The following is a 12,288-nucleotide window of genomic DNA, read 5'->3' as shown; positions in this document are numbered from 1 at the left end:
AATGAGTAGTAGAAAGCGACCATAGTTAAGCTTGGTTGAAATCCAAAGTACTGCTTCCAAATCTTTTTCATAGCAAGACCATTTCAAAACTGTTAAGTTCGGGAAGTAACGAGGCTGGAGACCAGGGTAGTGACAACAGCTCTTTAATATAGGGTGAACCCAGCAACAGGCTGGGGGAAAAACCTCTCCTTTTATACAGTTCTGCAGGAGGCTTCGTCCAATCAGCAACGTGCTGATTTCCCGCTCAAATATTTAAAGGTACAACTGTTAATACATAACACTCCTCCCCTCCCAGAAAACACTTTGTCTCTATTTACATATTTATTTACATGTTATTTTTCAATGAGTCACGCAAATAACCTGGGCGCCTCCTAGTTCTTTCTGACCTCGCGGTTCAGTTCTGGTGGAGTTTTGAGCTGGTCGGAGGGGCTGTTTTCTCCTCCCAGCTCTTCTCTGAGCCATCGGGCTCCGGATTATTGGCCGACTTTTTCTTGGCCATCCGCCTTGGATTAATTTTGGAATTTTCCTGCTGCTTCCCTGGGACCTGATGGCGCCGCTGGAACTCTGGGACCCCAGCTAAGTCTTGCGCCTCCGCGGGGTCATTGTCAGCTGTGGATACAAAGTGGTATTGGTCATTACCTGTCTCTATTGGTTTGGTTTGGTCAGTTATTCGTTTCCTTAACTGATCTATGTGGCGCCGCCACACTCGGTTGTCTGGTAGCTCTACCACGCACGATTTTGGGCCTGTTATCTTGTTACTTGTCCTGCGACCCAACTCGGGCCGCCCCATAGTTTCGGGCCCACACCGTCGCCTATGCTCATTTCCTTGTCTTTTCTAGTTCCCCTTGTAACCCTCGGGTGTAATGGGGTTCAAACGTCAAGTGGGCACCGGAGTTTCATTCCCATTAGCAATTCGCTGGGCTTTTCCCAGTGGCTGTGCTTGGGGTTCTGTGCTGACGGCCAGGAAAAGTCTATTTTGTTTGCCAGTCACCTGGCTGGAGCCTGGACAATGCCTCCTTAGCGCCCGGACGGAACGCCTGCAAGGCCATTCGACGCAGGGTGGAAAGGCGCAGAGAGGGCATGTCGGATGCCTTCCTCTGCCAGGTACTCTTCAAACTGGGCTGCCGTGAATTGGGCTCATTGTCGGACACCAGAGTGTCCGCAACCCGTGAGTTGCGAATAGGTGGCGAGTGTTGCGATTACTGCCTCGGCCGTGGTGGACTTCATGAGTATGATTCCAACCATTTGGAATATGCGCCCACCACCACTAGGAACGCTTACGTGAAAGGGCCAGCAAAGTCAATGTGGATTCTTGACCACGGCCCTTGGGGCTTTTCCCATTCTCTGACTGGGGCTGTTGGGGTAGCGGTCTGGACTCTTGGCAAGCTTGGCATTTCCTACCCTCTCAGCAATCTCTGCATCCATGAGTGGCCACCATACATAGCTTCTAGCTAACCCCTTCATCCTTACGATGCCTGGGTGACCTCGTGGAGGAGGTCCAATACCTTGCCCTTAACTTAACAGGAATTATTACACGATCACCCCATAACAGGCACCCCTTGAGCCGAGAGCTCATCTCGCTTTTTAACAAATTTTTGAACTGCTCGCCCGCAGCGGGCCACCCTCTCTGTACCCAACCGAGTACAGTCCTTAACACAATGTCCCGGTATGATGCCCGAGCCACTTCCTTCGATGTGACTGGGCCAGAGTCCAACGAGTCAATAAGGAGGATGGGTGTCCCGAGTGGGGTCTTCGGTCGCCCCTGGCAGTGGGCATCGGCTCAACGCGCCTGCATGCCCCACTTCTTTCCGGTCGATGCTGCAGCTTGTATGAATAAGCGGCTAAAAATATAGTCCATCGGTCAAGCGTGGCGAAAGTGCCACAGGCGTTGGGCGGTCGCCAGCCAGTAATCCTAGTAACGGTCTGTGGTCAGTCACGATTTCAAAATTCGCCCAAAGACATACTCATGGAATTTTTGACCCTGATACAATGGCTAGTGCTTCTTTGTCTAATTGGCTGTAGTTCCTCTGGGAGGACATCGCTCTAGAGTAGAACGCTATAGGGGCTTCTGTGCCGCTTGAAGTCTATGGCTGAGTACAGCCCCACCCCATAAGGGGATGCATCGCAAACCAGCACTAGGGTAGTGAGTCGTGGTATTGGATGAGCAGGCTATCACTTGAGAGCAGGTTCTTTACTGCTTCAAAAGCCCTATTTTCTGACTTTCCCAAGACCAAACAGTATTTTTCCTAAGAGCCTATGCAGCGGTTCCAAGAATGGTTGCTTTGTTCTTTAAAAGACCGCGAAAATTAACCAATCCCAGGAATGCCTGCAGCTCTGCTTTGTTTTTGGGCGCTGGAGCCTTCCTAATTGCCTTAACCTTGCTCTCAGTAGGGTGAATTCTTCTTGTCTATCCGTAGCCCAAGAAATCGACGATTCGACCCCTATCTGGCATTTATTTGTCTTGACTTTTAACCCGCTGTCCGAAAATGCTCAAGACCTTTCTTAAACGCCTCCAATTCCTCCATGTTTTCCCTGAAATTAGGACATCATCAAGTAGGAACTACCCTGGGAGCCCTTGCAGTAGTCGTTCCATCAGGTTTTGGAACAGCCCTGGTGCCACACTAACCCCAAATTGCAATCGGTGCACTTGAAGGCCCCCTGTGTGTCACAATCGCTTGGGCTTCGCCAGCGGGCGTCACTGGCAGTTGTTGGTAGGCTTGGGCCAAGTCTAACTTTGCAAAGACTTGCCCTTGCCCCAAAGAGTGCAATAAGTGTTGCACCACGGAACCGGTGCACGCGCTTTTCTGTAAGGCTTTGTTAAGCCGCCTTGTAGTCAGCGCAAATTCTAATTGACCCGTCCGGTTTGATGGGGTGACGATTACGCCTCCCACTTTGCGTGATCGACTGGCACCAAAATTCCCTGATTTATGAGCTTGTCCAGCTCCTTATCGATTTTGGTTTTAGGCAAAGGACTCTCCTCGCTTTAAGCCTAATGGGGCTACCTGGGGTCTAAGTTGAATGGAAATAGGGTCCCCTTGTACTTGCCCAGGCAGTCCTTGAAGACATCTTCGAACTCGTTAAAGAGAATGTCTTTCAAATTGCAGTCACTTCTGTAGATGCCAGTCACCCCATGCCCAGGGCACGAAACCAGTCTAGTCCCAACAGACTGGGCAGAGTTCCTTCGACGATCGTGATGGGCAGGGTCTTTGTGAGGGCCGTGACTCACTCGGACGGAGGTGGTCCTCGAACAGGGATGCGATTCCCCTGGTAGTCGTGGACTCGTAGTCGCTGTGCTTGCAGGTGGCGCTCATGACGGACGGCAGCGACTTCGCCAAAGTGTCCCAGGACATGATGGTGATCGCTGATCCCGTGTCCACTTCAAGCCGGCACCGCACTCCTCTATTTTTGGCCTGGTGAAGATCTTCTTCTCCACTTTGGTCGAGGCGCGCCTATGACCACCGTTGTTTGGTTGAATCGCGCTTTTTGTTTGAGCCAATCGCGGGTCGCTTTGCCGATTCCGCCTGATTGGCCGATTTGAATTTTCGGCGGAAGGTTGGGCCGCCGACAAACTTGAGCTAGGTGCCCTTTTCTTCCCACACACCGACATATCGCATCTTTAAATTTGCAGCGTTGCCGCTGGTGTTGACCGCAGCTTCCGATTCATCACGGTCCCTTTGTCGCTGCGCGGCAGACCCTTCCTCGCCTCACCGTCGGATTCGGTCTGAACCTCCTCCTGGTGTACCGGGTTGCCTTCGCTCGCCTTTTGGGAACCGGCTTGCAGTCTCTGCCGCTTGGGATGACATTTCATGTGCTCTGGCTTCGCCCAGAGCGCTGGCCAGTAGGTTGCTCTTTGCTAGCAGCCGCCGCGCCGCAAACGGATGTCTTTGACCCTCGGATGAGTTGCTCGAGGAGCACCTCGCTCTAGATCACGGTATCCGCAGTCCTTGGACGCTTTCTCAGGGCGGCCATGTAATCACCGATAGACTCGCCTCCATCTGTCTTCGCTCCCGAATTCAAACCGCGCACGTATTTGGACGGCGGTGTTGGGGCAAAGTGGTTCTTAGCAAAGTCTGTAGAGTTGGCCACGACACCGACTGCAACGGTGTTGGCTCTGCCAGGGCTTCCGCGATGTCAATGACCTCCGACCGCAGTGGCTTAAGAAATAAGCCCTTTTCGGTTGTCGGAACTCCTGCAGTTCGTTGGCTTCTAGGAAACTTTCAAACGGGTCATATACGTCCCCCATTTCTCCTTAGCCGGGTCGAACGGTGCAGGTGGAGTGTAACTGGCCATCTCGCCTTTTCTGCCCTGGATTTGCTGGGTTCGGGTCTATCGTGCTTCAGCTCGGTTCTGGTTCTCCTCAGCCTCGAAATCCCATCCTCGTCGCCAATGTTAAGTTCGGGAAGTAACGAGGCTGGAGACCAGGGTAGTGACAACAGCTCTTTAATATAGGGTGAACCCAGCAACAGGCTGGGGGAAAAACCTCTCCTTTTATACAGTTCTGCAGGAGGCTTCGTCCAATCAGCAACGTGCTGATTTCCCGCTCAAATATTTAAAGGTACAACTGTTAATACATAACAAAAACAAATATGTTTCCATGCCCAAAATGAGACTAGAATTCATGATCCCCTGGTTTCTTGCTGGGTGTTTTAACCACTACCCCAGACTCATTTTGATGTAATAACCACTACAATTTGATATCAATTTTTGGAGAGGTGGCTTGCCTTGCAGCCACAGTCTGTGCTCTTTGTCTAGATGGTTCTTTCATGGCTCTTTCATGGCTCTTAGTTGAGATTATTAAAATACTTTGATTTGGTTGTACTTCCTTTACAGAGTGGTAGCTGCTTGATTATTCACCTGATGCTACCAAACTCTGGCATAGACAGTAGGATGGAGAAGAACAAAGAATTATTGAGCTACTCAGTGCCTTTTTCTGATGTACTTCTATAGAAAAAGAAAGTAGCACTGGGGTTTCACAGCACAAGGTGGCAGCATAAAATGTTACTGTTGCTGTAGAGATGTAAAAAAAAGCAGAGCCAAGCAAATTTAAACATGTCTGCAGAACTTGCTGAAATTTATGGTTATCTTCTCCAGAGCATGAGTTTTCCCCCTCTTGTGACATTCAGTTATCAGCAGTGCCTCTTGGACCATAGCAGGCTGTCCAGAGAGAGCAATAGTGCTGTGACACTTGAAATGACTAAGAAATATATTGTTTCAAAGAAGTCACACAATATAAGCTCTTCCTGATTTTCCTTACTCTTTCTTCCTCACCTTTCCTTGTTTGTTTATTCATTCCTTCTCACCCTTCTTGTTGTGCCAGCCCCTCCGTAAATGATAAGAGAATCAGTAATTTGCTCACTTAAAATGTAGATTAAGCTTTTGCTCAGAAAGAATTGTCCTTTGCTGTGTTCGAAGTTAAAAGCTTCTGATGTGTCCCTTCCCCTTTTAGCCAGATTATGCTGATAAGGGAAATGTTTTATGTCTGTGCCCCCCCCACCCCAGTCCTTTTGGGCACCAAGGGCTGATTCCAGGGAAAAAGGATTTTCCACGACTGGAGAATGCGTGGTTTTGCATGCTGCTTGCATCCCACAGATGGGGCTTCACTTGTTTGCGCAGACTCGTTGCTGGCATTCTGCGAACTGATACCAGTCTACGGACTGGGCATTGGGGGCCCTATTTTATATCAATACTCCAATTTGACATGCTCATAATATTTAAGGAGGAATATACAGTACATACTGTATCTGAGGGCAATCTTTCTTTCTGGACTTCACATCTCAGGCAACATCCTAATACATCCAACATGCACATCAGGATCAAAGCCCAGGACAGGAGCACCTCAATCTGCACATATCAAAGCCTTCTTGTCATTATATCTACCTCTACAGGTAGACAGATAGACAGCTACCTTCAACCATTGTAAGCTACCTTCAACCATTGTGTGTGATTGAATGAATAAGCTACTCTACGTCCAGCAGCTGTCAATTGTGCTTATTCATGAACGGGCTCAGAAAATCTGGCCAAGAAAATTCTTCTAACAGCAGATTTCACATCTGAAGTTGTTACATTTTATTCTCAGTGAAACACTGCTGACTATGGGTGTGTGTGTGTGTGTGTGAAAAGTCCAATGGACTTTCCAGACTTTTGTGCTGCTTTTCTATACAGTTGTATTGTATTAGTTCTTGTGACTGCTCTCTGCAATGGCTTTGTGAGATAGCTATGCTTCATTAAGACTTATAATCCTCATCTGTTTCTAAGGCTACTATAGAAGAGGAGAAGAAGTGTTTGAATATCCAGATGAAACACTTTTATAATTGGACCTGAAAGGTTAAGCTCCCACCCAACAGAGCAGCGATTTTAAATTTTTTACTAATTTTAAATGGGGTTTTGGTTTTTATAAATTTTTAAAGTTCTAGGCTAATTATAATAAGTTTTTTAATTTGCATTTTAAATTGTATACTGTAGTGTCTGTATTTTATTGTTGCCTGTACACCGCCCTGAGTCCTTCGGGAGAAGGGCGGTATAAAAATCAAAGAAATAAAGAAATAAAAGAAAGAAAGAAAGAAAGAAAGAAATTTGAAATAAATAGGCCAAATCGGAATATGTGTGACTCACATTGTTAGATATATACAGTTACTGTATACATTTTTAATTTTTAAATACGGTTTTTAAAACGATTTACATTACTCCCTGTAAATACTGTTTACCCCCAACTAGATTATGTGGCTCTCCTGTAAGACCATAAAATACTACATACTATTTATTTATGTAGGAGATGACCAGGCAGGACCTGAGGGAGGGGGTCAAACATCATCAGTCATGAGTCCTTGAGTGCCCACAAGAGATCTAAGCCCAGCCCACCTTGAATTCCTTCCTTAACTTCCATTGACCATTAATAGCTCAGATTCTTGTAGAGAACTTAAGCTTGCAATAAATCTTTATACTCATTTGAACTGGCTGAATCTCCTGATTTCCCTGGCGCTTGACACTAACGTCTTTAAAAAATTTACGTTGCCATCCCATTTGGACAATTGTTTCTAATTAAATATCAATTGTAGCAGTTTATAATTAAGTATCAATTATATACTTGATACAATTTGTTTTTGTTTTGCTGCATCATTGATATACATGAGCCAATATTACAAGGCTGGGAAAGAACTCTGAGAAACATTTCCCCCAGGATATTCATTGAGAAGGTTTTAAATTTTTTAGAGTATTCTGGAAGGAAGGAAAGAAAAGGAGTCCCTGTGGATTTGACTCCATTCGTTGTCGCTAACCACAGTGGGTACCACTAAAGATATATAAAAAAGCTGGATATTTATGTAACTGTAAACATATTCTCTTCGCAGTAAATTCCCTTCTTAGCTTGCTATACAAATAGAGCAGGAAGACGTTTTATTCATTATATCAATTCGGTGAGTATAAATACAGCTTCCCTTTTAAAGGCTGGAACCTACTATTTGCTGTCTTCCTGGCAGTTTCACCTATCTTTATTTTGTCATGTTTCTTTTCCCCTTTTCCAAATTCTGTCTTAATATAGATTCATTTTTTGCTCTTTGAAATGCGAAATGCTATGATGCACCTTAATGTAACGAGAACGTCTAAAACTAAAGCGAGAGATCCTGGGCAAATGAAATATGGTTTAGGTCCCAAATTCACAATTAGCAAGTGCTCCTTATTCATCAACACTGCCCATCTTAGCCATTATGGAGGTAAGGTAATGGAACTTCTTCTTTTTATTGATTCTCTGGGTAATTGAAGAAAAGTGTAATTGCTATCCTAAATTTAATCTTGTAACACTCATCTGTTGCCAGCCTTCTGTTCCAATGACTTCCTGGAAACATTGGAGTGAACTTTTGAGCTCGTTTTCAAACTCACTAGCTTCCAAACATGCTACCTCCAAGGTACCTTCAATCTATAAATATTTTAGAAATATATGGAGAGTTTCTCTTAGCTTAGTAGGTTTGGACAGATGGCTAGTGAATAAAATCTTGCAATTTTACCTTATTACATATGGTATTTATTTAAAAGAAGATTTGATGATACTTTGAGTGTTACTGTTTCATTTTTTTACTGGATGACATCCATTCATGAAAATGGCATATATTTCTGTTGGAAAAGGTATTGATAGACAGCATTTATTTCAAGAACAGAATACAAACACTTTTTTAGACCTTTATTGGATAATATCAAATGAAATGCTCAGAACAAAAAGGGCATACTATTCCACAAATGTATCACAATTATAGTACAATGGAAATGTATTTTAAATGAAGAGAATCATCTGAGATTTTTTGTCCACAGCAAAAAATGAACAATGCTGTAAATCAGATCTTTTTCTTCCCAATGAATCTATAACTCTTAAGTAACTCAATACTTGTGAAATGAGCATTTCATAATACAGTTTAGCCCCGTGTGGTTCTTTTTTTGGCATCAATAACAAGTTCACTGATCATTGTAGACCTTGCCCACAGAATTGATGTTGGAAACCTGTGAAATAATCATGGAAGGTTTGTTTCTTTGTACAAGCAGCTGAGGATTAATTTTATAGAGCTCTGTTATTATGTGTGAACTCTTAAACTTGTGCTCCTTCACTATTGTAATTGTTTGTTTTTCAATTTATTCTGAATCCAGAGGTCTGAAAATCAGATTTTCATTTTTAACCTGTTACTGATTCAACTTTTAGCTTCCATTTGGCTTCCGTTTCTCATTCTCTTTTGGGGATTATTTTGTGACTTGGAAATTGAATTAGTACTGGTGAATCCAAACTAATGCCTAATTACTTGCATATTCCCTGAATAGAAACCAGGATGTGCTGCTTATTGGCCATATATTGTTTTTCTATCACTAATTGATATAGACACATCTTATACTAAGGCACACAATTTTAGGGATCTGAAAGAAATTAGTGGATTCTTTAAATGTGGCCTAGTAAAATAACTGTATCAACTTATAGCTAACAACAACAACAACAAAAAGCACTGAAAACTGCTAGATTGGTATATGCATGCATGGCTGCCATTCTCTTTTTATAGTATTGCTGCTATTCAGCAACCGAGATCATCCATTTCCAGTTCTTCATTATCTGGTTAGTGGTGAATTAGTGTTAATTCAGTTAAAAGCATTTAAGAGGAATTGTCAGCTTCTTCTAAGACCATTTGTGAAGTGTTCTCAGGTAGCCAAATTTACTAGTGCTTAATTTGGTTTTAGTTTATATGTTTTTACAGGGTTGAACCATTTTCTTCCTGTTAGACAGTGCTTAGTTATCAAAGGGGGAACTGGAAATTTAGAAGAGAGAAGCTATTTCACTTCTTTGGTGCTTGAATGGAGCTTTAGCTATGAGTTCCACTCAAGGAGTATTGAGTGGAAAAACCCTACCAATTAAGATCAGGGTCATCTCATGGCAGACAATTTTCTACAAAATGGGGAAATTAAGCTTGCTAACTATACAATTGTACCTCATAGCTAGTTATAATGTGTTGGGACATCCGAAGTGTTTTGCTTCCTCTTCACAAATCCGTATTCTTCCTTTGTCTATCAGACTACACATAGATGGAAAGACTAAAGTGCTTGGAGTTCCAACCTGGTTCCAAATTGTATTAGCAAACTTATGACTCTTACTGAAAAAAAAAAGTTTCCTTCTCTTTCCCCCTTATTCAAAAACAAGATCCTCCATTTTAGAAGATATTCAGTAAAGATTTCTTGATAGGTAATATATTAAAGGGATAAAGGTGCTTTTATATCTTACAAATATTTATAAATATAAAATAGATATATTTTATCTTCTGGATGATTTAAAACAAATTTATAAATTTTAATCAATAAAAGAAGTAGATTGTGAGGGTTATCAATGGAGTGCAGGAATATTTTCTGATAACATCAAAAGAACTAGATAATGTAAGCTATTGGGCTTACATTAAAAAGAAGAGAAAACACACACACATTTTGATTTGGATTTATTCAGAAATTCTCTTTATTCTGATTCTTTTTATATTTTGGAGTTTTCTTGAAGGGCAACCAAGATATTAAAAATGTTCTTCCCTATTATTTTGATTCTGAATATTGTCCAGCAAGCTGTGCATCCATTCCACTATGTTTTGCTCTTATCCATTTTATTTTTATTTCCAGTACATATTTTGTTATGATAAAACACATGAAAAATATAACAGCAATCCTAATGTGTAATCCATATGCTTCAGTCAGGACTGTGTAGCACATCAGTAAAGCTGTGTACAAAAACATGGCATGGAAGTGATGATGTATGAAGGGAGAAAAATCAACTCTATTAAGGAAAAGAAGTGAAATTCTCATTTCTCTCGGTGTCTGTTCTGGTGGAATAAAGAGAAGAAACAACAAAGAATATAATGGAGAAATACTGTCATCTCCAATGTTGTTAGTTTTAGTATACCACCCATACCTAGATGAACACAACACAATGTTATTTTCAGCACCCAACAAAGTCACACTGGAGTTTGGCACTTACAGGTAGCAAATAGCTAAGGCTGAGACAGACAGCAAAAGAGAAATATCATTTAGGGTGGTACCAGCAACTTGTTCAAGTTTCTGGAGTATGCTCTGAAATCAGCAATTTCTCCACAGAACTTAGTGCTTGGAAAGGAGTAAGAAGCAGGAGAAATTCATCAGTCCTTTGCACTGCACTCTCAGCCAATCTTTTTTTTAAAAAGGTTGCACAATAACTTCAAAATGTGTATCTTCACTGTCCTGTTGTTTTCGTCATTGTATGGAGAGCTGTGAAACAGAAGTACATACTCAGTCAATAAGACTAGATTGCAAACAGTTTCATGTACTGTCATCAAACAAGTTTAGCATGAAACATTGAATGTCTTGCTGGCGTTGCCTTACTTTTGATTCTCTTATTCCCCCACATTCTTTTTTCAGTTTTAACTTTTGTCACTGTCCAAAACCAATTAGATTTCACCAGGCCACCCAAATGTTCACCTCCACTTCCCTAGCAGTCCAAAAGAGAGATCTGAGTTTAAGGTATGTATCGAATGAGAAATCCTCAAGCAAGGGATGATTTCTCTTCCAACGCATAAAATAGCTGTATTGCTAAAATATTTTGGCTGCCCTCTAAAGCAGAGGTGCCACCAATTACTGTTTTCCATACCACATGAGAACCTTATGAGAAACTAAATGTGTTCTCCCCATTTTTATTCAATACAGATTTGTGATTCAATGTCCCGACAGTTTAGCTGATAAACAAGAAAGTAAATTATAGATAATCACTTGCATTGAGGGCATCTATAGGATTACAAGAAACCCTTTAGCAGAAATCCAGAAACAGGATGCAAAAGTTTGCGTTTGATTCGTTTCTAAGAGAAGAGGATTTCTGATCTCTCAGTAACTATATCCAATTTGTTTGTTGTTAAAAGTTGCAAAATCGTATTACAAAGTATTAAGGTATCATATATGATAGTGATAAATACCACTAAATATAGTCGTGTATGATTCATTGGATGATGGATACACATCTAAATATCATTTTCATGCATTCAAAGCACTTCAGATCCTTGCTATAATGGTCTGCTCTGATGTATTTTTAAAAAGCTAGTTCATCAATATAAATTGACTTAAGGGGAAAAAATTAAATAAATAACTCTACCTTGGAAGTTAAATCCATAAATAAATTTCTGTACATCTTAAACAGGGAAAGAGCCAATTTAGTTACACCAGTTCTTATAACTAGGCACCTACTGTCTCCTATTTTTATTCCAACATAATGTTGCAAAGAAATTATGTATTTATGAGCATGAGACTCATCTGTCTGTCCAATAGCAGGGTAAATTTCTGAAATCTTGACATTATGGTGTCAGAGTTGAGGTGTGGGAGAAGCCACAAAGAAAGGTTGAATTTGAAAAGGGACCAAATTTGGACAAGAGCGCTGGAGGGGAAGCCCCCCAGACCTCCCCCCATGCAACTCTATGGGAAAACAGTCATGTGACTCAGCATGGATCTACTGTTAAAGGGGCAGAAGGAACTGAAGCCAGGCTCTGCATGTTGTTGTTGTTTTGTTTTAATATGTGCTACTTAACATGCTATGTAGGAAAATAAAGAAACTGGTATATCACAATAATGCAATCTTCAGTTCAATAGCATCTTTGCAGAGTAAAGTAGTGTTTACAGGATCTATCTTTTATACCCTGTCATTCTCTTTTTCTTTCCCAAAGAATATCTTATTTCAGACTTGTGGCTGTGTAGAAATGGAAGTAGTCAATTTATTTATACCAGGAGCTTGTACCTATTTATTTGGGATTAGTCACAAGATGTTCC

General features: G+C 41.9%; 1 protein-coding gene across 1 annotated transcript in view; it reads right to left on the bottom strand.

Moving 5' to 3' along the window:
- Positions 1–9,863: 9,863 nt before the first annotated feature.
- The window catches only part of LOC131203499 (delta-like protein 4), a 116,087-nt gene continuing 113,662 nt past the window's right edge, over positions 9,864–12,288 (bottom strand). Inside the window, exon 10 of the mRNA XM_058193835.1 lies at positions 9,864–10,746. Coding sequence (XP_058049818.1) covers positions 10,732–10,746 — 15 coding nt within the window. The 3' untranslated portion in view covers positions 9,864–10,731. The remainder of the gene's footprint in view (positions 10,747–12,288) is intronic.

Source organism: Ahaetulla prasina, chromosome 1 (assembly GCF_028640845.1).
Source record: "Ahaetulla prasina isolate Xishuangbanna chromosome 1, ASM2864084v1, whole genome shotgun sequence".
NCBI lineage: Eukaryota > Metazoa > Chordata > Lepidosauria > Squamata > Colubridae > Ahaetulla > Ahaetulla prasina.
Note: the sequence above shows the minus strand (reverse complement) of the source record. Positions and strands in the feature narration are given on the sequence as shown.